The sequence below is a fragment of the Pollicipes pollicipes genome, unplaced genomic scaffold (assembly GCF_011947565.3).
Source record: "Pollicipes pollicipes isolate AB1234 unplaced genomic scaffold, Ppol_2.1 Scaffold_4219;HRSCAF=4965_pilon_pilon_pilon, whole genome shotgun sequence".
Lineage (NCBI taxonomy): Eukaryota > Metazoa > Arthropoda > Thecostraca > Pollicipedomorpha > Pollicipedidae > Pollicipes > Pollicipes pollicipes.
Window position 1 is genome coordinate 17401238 of NW_023596448.1, and position 10085 is coordinate 17411322.

Consider the following 10085-nt stretch of genomic DNA (forward strand, 5'->3'; position numbering starts at 1 on the left):
CTGAACGTCATCTACCGGGACCTGCCTTTCTCCCTGGACAATCCCTGACCTGCTAAACCTGCTAAACCTGCTAAAGACTACTCCACTTAAGTGTCAAAGCTGCTTCCGATCGGCACGTATGATTCGGGATTCCACAACCCCCCCCCCCCCCCCGCCCCTGCCGTAAATAAAATTCGGATTCCATTTTTCGCCGGCGCGTCATGCTTGGTTGCTCCGTTGCTTGCCGGTATGTGAGATCCGGATTCCGGCGGCCAGTTCATTCCGAGCCGACCGAGCCCGAACTCCGTTGGCCCTTCCCGAACGGCAACAGCGGATCCGGATCGTATCTACCGGGCTTCAACGGCGGATCCGACGCATGCTAGTAGCGCGAAGTTCCGTCGTACAATAATCACCATAATAATCAATAGTGTACTAAAAAAGACAATGAAATAGCCGTGTCCGCTCTATAAAGCAGGCGTGGCGAACTACCTCGCGATATTTTTTGCATAGAAAAGGAGTTCCTATCAGTTCGTTGGTATCTGAAAGTCAAAAAAATCTAGCTGTGAGGACAAGTGTCAGAACGAAGAAGTGGAAACTTGATCTATTTAGTTGAAATCACTACAGCTGAATTACCATACGGTCGCTGATTTGCAGTGATGTGAGCTAACTGCAGCCCAAAACCTATAGTCTAGCGTGTTGTCGAGTACACACAACGCGTTAACGATTTTTCGATGTCATGACCCATTAGTGCACTTAGCACGTGAATCATGAGGGGTTCATTACACACTTCCGCAGGGCACGAGCCACGCCCCCTTGATGGTGTCAATGCTACGTTCCTGCCGAGAACAAGGTCATGCCTTTGCTTTCGTGCAGTACAAAACGGGCCAGGCGCAGTCGGCATGCACACTCACTGCTCTCCTCTCCCAGCAGTCGGAGGTCCAACAAACCGCAGAGATGAACGCCAAGCTTGCGGTAAGCGACCATGGCTGTTGTGAATGTTTGCTGCAGCGAGTTGCGGGTTAACGTCAGGACGCTTTCGATCTGCTGTCTTAGGCTTGTCAATATAAAGAAACATTCAACGTGCAAAGCATCCAGTGCAGAAAGATACTGTAATTACATATCATGTATAGTAATCAGCATGTTTGTGCAGCCCTTTTTTATCCTTGTTTCCATCATATTTTTCAGCTGCTGCTCCTGGCTGCCCTGGTGGCTGTCGTCTCTGCGAGCCACGGATACAACGGATATGGTGGACATGGTGGCAACTACGGTGGACACGCTGCATACGGTGGCTCCGGTCGCGGAAGCGCCGCAGGCTATGGACACAATGGCCAGCGCTACCGCCGTTCTCTGAGCTACGGCAGCTACGGCCATGGCCACGGCTCCAGCGGCTACGGACCGGCTCCCTACAGCTCTGGATACGCCGGCCACGGACACGGCAGCTACGGCCAGCGCTACCGCCGTTCTCTGGGCTACAGCAGCTATGGCCATGGCCACGGCTCCAGCAGTTACGGACCGGCTCCCTACAACTCCGGATACGCCGGCCACGCATACGGTAGCTACGGCCAGCGCTACCGCCGTTCTCTGGGCTACTCTGGCAACGCCGCCAGTGGTTACGGATATTCTCCCCGTAGCTACGGATACGCCGGTCACGGACATGCCAGCGGCGGATACGGATATTCCTCGTACCATCATTAAATGGTCTGTTGGTCTTATTTTGGGGTGTTTCGGTGTTCCTCGTTGAATATATTTCTACTGGAAGCACACATTTGGTACTGGATGTTGGACCCATCTAGAGATTGGTAGATGCATATGTTTTAAATTTGAAACATGAAAACACGCCTATTCACTGATCATTATCGGTGGCTCATTAACCTTTGGCGAGACGTCTTATCTGCAAATATTTTTAAAGCGTAAGAAGTGGGTTAGTTGCGAAAGCGTGGTTTAGCAAAGGAGAAAGCTGATTAGGGACTATAAAGAAAGAATCTGCCTCAAAGCCTTCACCAAACTGGTTTATGTAATAATTTGTCCGCTGTGAGCTAAGCCCTGGGAATGGGGGGGGGGGGGACGAGCTGGAACTCGACAACTAAATATGAAGCTACCCGCCCTATTTAGTGGGTCACACCTGGGACGGCCGGGTCCAGGGTCACTGTCATTTAGAAAGTTACTTGACCGAAGATGTTCGATCCAGGTATACATATGGCGCAAAAAATATGGAGTCTTCAGTCCCGGCCTGCGGCAAAAAGATACGGCGTAGATAACTTTACATATACTTTTCTAGAGGTGCTCGATGTTATACCGAGATGATGTATTTTGACAAGCTTACGTAAATTTGTGTATATTTAGAGCGCTTTATACCCATAACGCAGCGGTCCAGTAACTACCCGCGAAAGCTAACAGAGCGATTTGCATAATGCGTCTATCGTCGTAGCACGTCGGCGCCGGCCGGCTGTCGGTGTTTCAGACGACACAGCATGTCGGACGCGCTTGGGCCTCGCCGTACCTTCCGGTGCAGGTCCCCGATTTAGAGGCCGTACAAACGTTGTGATGACATGTTTGTGATATATGTTTAAAGGTCTGTCAGACGAAGGCGCAGGGAAAAATCGGTGACTTCCTCTTACCTATTGAAAAGAAATAAACGGTAGCCGTTTTCCGGTGAAGGGTCCTTACTGGACGTAAGTGGTGATTGAAGACGGAAAATGTAGTCCTCATTCAATGGCAACTGATGTTTATGAAAAGTGTGGCTAGGAAGCCTCATTTCTGAGCCGTTGTCACCATGCGCGTACAATACGGTTCGTGGTCCACACTAACCACAATCAACATATTCTTCCCGCTAACCTACTCATCGCAAGTACCAGGTCTCTGGAATCTTGGGTTTCCTTCTTGTCCATTTTGACTGCCTTCACGATGGCCTGTCCTTTTCTATTTCTCGATGTTGGCACAGATTTGAGATTCCCTATAGTTGATAAGAGGTTCTTCGAAGTTACACTTGATGACTTAAAATGGTGTATGTTTGTGTTCCGTCTTCACTTCTTCTAGTAAGCAGCTCTCATAGCAGGAACGCAATAGCTCACATGGAACGATGCACTACTGCCTACTCGCAGAGAGGCCTGACCAAAGACTCCCACTAGACCCCGGATCACGGCCCGGGTCAACTAGCACAAATGGCAGCACTAGCTAAGACCCAGCAATGTGCATCTTCTCCACTTTGAAGTACTTAAAAAACAGCCTTGATTTTGCGACAACACAGGCTTCCGATATATTCCTCACACATAACGTGTGTCGCAACCAACTCACTACGCTCTATTTGGCGTAAGCAGGCAGGAAACATGCAGTTCCACAGATTCTCGCCCTGTCGCTTGTTTCAATAATAATCGTCCATGACGTGCCCACAGACATCGACTGGGATCCTGAGCTCTTAATCCCACTTTTTCCGAGACATCACACGGCGTCTAGTTCGAACCTTTTACCGCCAAACGGCTACCGTTTCTTTCTTTCTGGGCCAATGCAGTGAATTGCCGGTTTTTCGGCTAACCTTCGTCTCATATACCTTTACGACATATATCACCAACAGTTCATCACAATACGTCTGCAGCCTTTATATCAGGAGACCTGAACCTAGACTGTTTGGCGGCACCGAAGCGTGCCGGTGTGCCTGTGTCGTCTAAAACACTATTGACAACGGGTCCGGCGTCGACGCACTACGGCGATTTCATGACACCATGGAAGTATTTTCATAGTAGTTTTTGGGTCGTGTGATTCCCGAGCCTTTGCGTTATGGTGTGATGAAACTTCGATGTCATTCTAAATACAACGCAGCCTCTAGCACAATCTTCCTAAAACACAAAGCCTTCAGTATAATATTGAGCACCCAAGGACAATAATGCGTGGCTAAGGTTATCTACGCTCAATCTAATTGCACAAGAGGGCACACGGAAAATTCGATGATGTTGCAGCCATCTGTGTAGCCCTGGATTGAATAGCCTGCGGTCAAGGACTTTCCCTATAATCTTACTAACCTGGAACCCGGGGCGTCCCGAGCGGCAGGGCCCACCAACTAAGGTGGGCAGATTCATATTTGGCTCATGAGTTCCACCACACGCCCCCCCCCCCCCCCCCACCCCCCGCCGGCCTTTAACTGAATGAAGCCAAATATTACACAAGTCAACTTATTAAAGCATTCTGAGGTAACTCTCCGTTCTTATGATCCCTGGCCAGGCCTCTACAGGCTTCGAAATTACGTTTCTTCTGCAACTACTGGCCACGTTTTCGCACTTCTTACCGTTTCAAACGATAGCAGACTAGGCATCTCGTAAAAGTTGCATGCAACACGAGAGTACAAATAAATAGGCGTGTTGTCATATTTCAAACTTGTCACTAATACTTCTGCTATTTTTTCGATAACTGCATCATCCAGTGCAAATTGTGTGCTTCCAATAGAAATATATTCAACGAGGAACACCGAAACATGCCAAACCAAGACCAACAGACCATTTATGATGGTACGAGGAATATCCGTGTCCGCCGCTGGCATGTCCGTGACCGGCGTATCCGTAGCTACGGGGAGCATATCCGTAACCACTGGCGGCGTTGCCAAGAGTAGCCGAATAGAACGGCGGTTCGCCTGGCCGTAGCTGCCGTGTGGGTGACCGGGGTATCCGGAGCTGTAGGGAGCCGGTCCGTAGCCGCTGGAGCCGTGGCCATGGCCGTTAGCCTGCTGTAGCCCAGAGAACGGCGGTAGCGCTGGCCGTAGCTGCCGTGTCCGTGGCCGGCGTATCCGGAGCTGTAGGTAGCCGGTCCGTAGCCGCTGGAGCCGTGGCCATGGCCGTAGCTGCCGTAGTTCAGAGAACGGCGGTTTTAGCGCTGGCCATGGTGCCCATAGCCTGCGGCGCTTCCGCGACCGTAGCCGCTGTTTGCAGCGTGTCCACCGTAGTTGCCACCATGTCCACCATATCCGTTTGTATCCGTGGCTCGCAGAGACGAACAGCCACCAGGGCCAGCCAGGAGCAGCAGCTGAAAAATATTATGAATATTCAGAATACAAATGGGCTGTGCTAAAACGCTGATAACTATACAGCATGTTTAATTCCTCATGCATTGCACACACATTGCAATTGTCATGCACTGAACTAATTGCACGTTGAATGCTCCTTCATATTGACGAGCAGAAGACAGCAGATCGGAGGCGTCCTGACGCTACTCCGCAGCGTTCCTCCCTACAGCAAACATTCACAACAGTCATGATTGCTTACCGCAAGCTTGGCGTTCATCTCTGCGGTTTGTTGGACCTCCGACTGCTGGGAGAGAAGAGCAGTGAGTGTGCATGCAGACTGGACCCTGCCACTTTTATACTGCACGAAAGCAAAGGTATGACCTTGTTCCCGGCAGGGAACGTAGCATTAACACCAGCTGTGGGGTGTGGCTCATGCGCCACGGAAATGTTTGAGGAACTACTTCATGATATGAGTATGAATTTTCCCTTTCGTGCCGCGGTGTCGAAAAACACTTAACGGATTGAATTATTTGTGGCTATGGATTTTGGACTTCTGCAAGTTAACATCAATGAAAAGTAGCGAACGTAAATTGATTGACCTGTGGCAGTTTCAGTTAGTTTGTCCAGGTTGTCACTCCTTCGTTATAAAGATTTCTCCACTGCTCAATTTCTTTTACTTTTTAGACATCAACAAGCTGTTACAACTTCCGCCCATTTATGCCAAGCAACGCCACGCATGACGTCACGCCTCTTGATGGAGCGCCAACGCCTGTAATTATGTAAGTTTGCTTTGCTAGCGCATCTTGGAACGACACGTTTATGGAACGCAAAGTTTCAATTTACCTGCATTGTTTTTAAAGGCTAAAGTTGAGCAGCCAAAGGTGTATTTTCATTAATTTAGATTGGATGACTTATAAGTAAATTTGCCCTACAAGACTTTCGTAAAAGATGGTTTGTCTTATAAAACATCAAACGCATCACCGTGGAAAATTGACTGGACAATCGGCTACCAGCATAGGTTCAGCTATTGCGCATTCTGGATCGCCAGGAGCTCAACCGGTGTGCTTTTCTCGCCGCGATTTGACGCCACTGACGGCTATGGCGCTTGTGGAGAACTGATCGGACGTGGCAGAAAATTTGAAAATGGTCTCACGAAGACCTCTGCTCGGCGCTCTTAAAGATAAAAACGTTCCTTTCTCTGTAATGTATTTTATTTCACATCATACTGATATGCTGTAAGCCTGATGTGCCTGGACCTTGTGTGGGGCTCGCGCCAGGACGTACTATGACGTTATTTCCGGGAAGATCATTGATGGCTTTCACTTCACTGTGAGACAAACAGGGCTCCACGCATTCAAAGCCTTTAGCAGATAGCTGACCGGAAGTAAGCCAACACAGACATTAGTAAACACCACAAAGGCGTGTCAGGTATATCAATTAGGGCGTGTCCTGCAAGGGCGTGTTCAGCAGTGTCCAGGATACAGCACAACACACTAGTTGAGCTCACGGCGTAACTAGGCATACGTATAGCATTAAAACATGCCAGCTTGACAGCTAGCTATGCTATTCGTGAGCACAATACTTATGTTTTGGCCCGAAACATCTTAATCAGCAGCGGCTTTCAAACCAGGTTCACACGAGGTTGTCCAAGGAGGTAATGAATGGCGCGGATCCTGATAATGGATTTAACACACAATCAAACATGGACAGCTAGTTTTTAACAAATCAGTGGTTGTCAAGACACCAAACACTGTCACCAGCTGCAGGCTACTTCCACGGCAGCGTCACTGCTGCTATCCGATCGGCGCGTACGAATCGGAGCTCTCTCGTGCTGCCCGGAAGAGAAGATCCGGATCCTCCGTTGTTTGCCGGCGTGTAATTTTCGGATACTCCTCTGGATGCCGGTATGTACGATCCGGGTCCGCCGTTGTTTGCCCGGTAGGTACGATCCGGATCCCGCTGTTACCATTCGGGAAGGGCCAAACAGAGTTCGGGTTTGGTCGAGCCCGGAATGAACTGGCCGTTCGGAATAGTCCGGGTAGAACGGCAGGTCCCGGTAGATGGCGTTCAGGCGAACCGAGTCATCAGGCGCTGGAGTGCGAAGTAGTCGGAAGATTGCGTCGGTGGCGTTGACCTTTTGTATCTGTGAACGAGGAGGCGATGGGTGACTGGGTATGTTTTTGGAGAAGTGTGGGCGGGGAGAAAGAAGAAAGAAGGCAAAGGGAGAAAAACAGCGGATAGGGACTTAGCGGCAGATAGGAGACATCGTTAGAGTGTAGGATGTGATGAGAGAGCAAGAGAACGAGAGAGAGAGTGAGAGAGTGAGAGGGAGAGAGTGAGAGAGGGAGAGTGAGCAAGAGAACGAGAGTGAGAGAGTGAGAAGAGAGTGAGAGAGTGAGAGAGAGAGAGTGTGCACATATCAGAAGATTGCATGCCACGCCCTGTTTCTGGGACCAATGTTGCGGTCTCTGCGAACTCCCTCTCTCTCTTCCCCTCTTGCGGTCTCTGAGGGCATGGCCACAAGTTTTCATTCGTACCGTATAAATGCGTCCGGTCCCCAGTGGCATGCACACCTACTTCTCCACTCTCCCAGCACTCGGAGGCTCGACAAACCGCAGAGATGAACGCCAAGCTTGTGGTAAGCGACTGTGGCTGCTGTGTATGTTTGCTGTAGCGGGCAACGCTGCGGAGTAAACGGCAGGATGCTTTCGATCAGCTGTTTTACCGTTGTTGACCTAACGAGCAGTCAACATGCAAAGCACCCAGTCCTTTACGATGTCCCCCGTCATTAATTCAATGTGTCCTGTTATTGTTTTAGTAGAACCCACTGTTATTCCGTACTTCCATCATGTTTTTCAAGCTGCTGCTCCTGGCTGCCCTGGTGGCTGTCGTCTCTGCGAGCCACGGATACAATGGATATGGTGGCTACTACGGCAGAAACACTGGATACAGCGGCCACGGCCACGGACATGCCGTAAGCTATGGGCACGATGGCCAGCGTTACCGCCGTTCTCTGGGCTACAGCAACTACGGCCATGGCCACGGCTCCAGCGGCTACGGACCGGCTCCCTACAAGCTCTGGATACCACGGCCACGGCCACGGTAGCTACGGCCAGCGCTACCGCGCCGTTCTCTGGGCTACAGCAGCTCGGCGGCCATGGCCACGGCTCCAGCGGCTACGGACCGGCTACCTCTCCGGACACGCCGGCCACGGCCACGGTAGCTACGGCCAGCGCTATCGCCGTTCTCTGGATTACCCTGGCAACGCCGCCAGTGGTTACGCATATGCTCCCCGTAGCTACGGATACGCTGGTCACGGACATGCCAGCGGCGGATACGGATATCCGTCGTCCAGCATTAAATGGTCTGTTGGTCTGGTTTGGCATGTTCGGTGTTCCTCGCTGAATATATTTCTGCTGGAAGCACACAGTTTGTGCTGGATGTCGGACCCGCCTTCAAGTTTGGAGGAGTCAATTTCACTACGAAAGACAAAGTCACGCCTATTCACTGATTATCTCATATTTCATGCAAGGCTGACGAGATGCACAGTCCGCTACAATTCTAGAAGCGTAAGAACTGGCTTGAGTTGCAGAAGCGTAGTTTTTGCAATAGGAAGAAGACGGGGGGGGGGGGATTGCTCAGGGACGATAAGGACAAACATACCTTTAAAAGTTGTCAACGCACTGGGACATCGAAATGGATTCTGGTCCCTCTTTGATCTAAACAAGGGGAGGGGGGGGGGGGGGGGCACGTGAGCTGGAACAATTAACTAAACATGAAACTGCCTACCTTAGTGGGTCTCAGTCGGGACGCCCGGATCCAGTTCAGTGTTATTCAAGAAAAATCCTTGATCGCAGTTGTACATCCAGCATACATGTGGCGCAAAAATTAGTCGAATCTTCGGTACCGGTCTGTGGCAATGAAAACGCGGCGTAGAGAACTTTAGATACTTATTTTCTGACTGGAGGAGGCGCTGTATATAATACTGAGTTCTTGTTTTGGCAAGCTGTGTGAAGGCGTGTTTCTTTAAGCACGGCATCCAAGTTTCATAGCCCAAAATGTAAATGTTCCGAGGAGCTACACGCCAAAAACCATTGAAGAATTGTCATTCTGTGTCTATCGCCGCAGCGCGTCGGCGCCAGCCGGCTGTCGGGGTTTCAGACGACACAGCACGTCGGGCGCGCTTCTGCGCCGCCATACCTTTAGGTACAGGTCCCCGCTTCAGAGGCCGTTCAAACGTTGCATTGGCATGCCGGGATATGTGCAGGCCTACCAGATTAAAGCAAAGGGGAAAATCTGTCGCGCTTCTCTATTCATGTTCAAGGAAAGATGCGGTAGCCGTTTTTGGCGACGGGTCTCTCTCTCTCTCTCTCTCTCTCTCTCTCTCTCCTCTCTCTCTCCTCTCTCCTCTCCTCCTCTCCCTCCCCTTCTCTCTCTCTCGCCTCCTCTCTCCTCTCTCCCCCCTCTCTCCTCTCTCCCTCGCTCTCTCTCTCTCTCTCTCTCTCTCTCTCTCTCTCTCCTCTCTCTCTCTCTCTCTTCTCTCTCTCTTCTCTCTCTCTCTCTCTCTCCTCTCTCTCCTCTCTCTCTCTCCTCTCTCTCTATCTCCTTTCAATCAGGTATGCGCTGGCTGTCTCCTATCTCCCAGTAGTTTTTATTCGTTGTTTTCTTCCTTCACCTGTCTTTCTCCTTTCTTTTTCCCTCCCACACCTTCCAACTAACATACCCAGCGACCCACCGCCTTCCTTTATGGATACAAAGGTCAACGCAACGAAGCAATCTTCCTACCACTTTGCACTCCACGCCTGATAAACTCTGTTCGCCTGAACGCCATTTACCAATCTGCCTTTCTCGCTGGACTATCCCGGCGGCCAGTTCATTCCGAGCCGACCAAACCCGAACTCCGTTTGGCCCTTTCCGAACGGCAACAGCGGATCTGGATCGTATCTACCGGGCAACAACGGCGGATCCGGATCTTGCATAACGGCAATCAACAGAGGATCCGAATATTATACGCCGGCAAACAATGGAGGATCCGGTTTTTACCTTCCGGGCAGCGGGGGTGGGGGGTCCGAATCATACGCGCCGATCGGAGGCAGCCTTGACACTTAAGTGGAAG

General features: G+C 50.7%; 3 protein-coding genes across 3 annotated transcripts in view; 1 reads left to right on the forward strand and 2 right to left on the reverse strand.

Moving 5' to 3' along the window:
- LOC119095580 (keratin-associated protein 19-2) overlaps positions 1-5292 on the reverse strand; it is a 9553-nt gene extending 4261 nt beyond the window's left edge. Inside the window, exon 1 of the mRNA XM_037218435.1 lies at positions 5229-5292. Within this exon, the coding sequence (XP_037074330.1) occupies positions 5229-5246 (18 nt within the window). The 5' untranslated portion in view covers positions 5247-5292. The remainder of the gene's footprint in view (positions 1-5228) is intronic.
- LOC119095579 (keratin-associated protein 19-2-like) lies at positions 888-1735 on the forward strand. Its single transcript, XM_037218433.1, has 2 exons — positions 888-951; positions 1165-1735. The coding sequence occupies exons 1-2, from the start codon at positions 934-936 to the stop codon at positions 1672-1674; spliced, it is 528 nt and encodes a 175-aa protein (XP_037074328.1). The 5' UTR covers positions 888-933; the 3' UTR covers positions 1675-1735.
- A 1735-nt stretch (positions 5293-7027) lies between the features above and the next one.
- LOC119096074 (keratin-associated protein 6-2) overlaps positions 7028-10085 on the reverse strand; it is a 7448-nt gene continuing 4390 nt past the window's right edge. Inside the window, exon 3 of the mRNA XM_037218930.1 lies at positions 7028-7112. Coding sequence (XP_037074825.1) covers positions 7037-7112 — 76 coding nt within the window. The 3' untranslated portion in view covers positions 7028-7036. The remainder of the gene's footprint in view (positions 7113-10085) is intronic.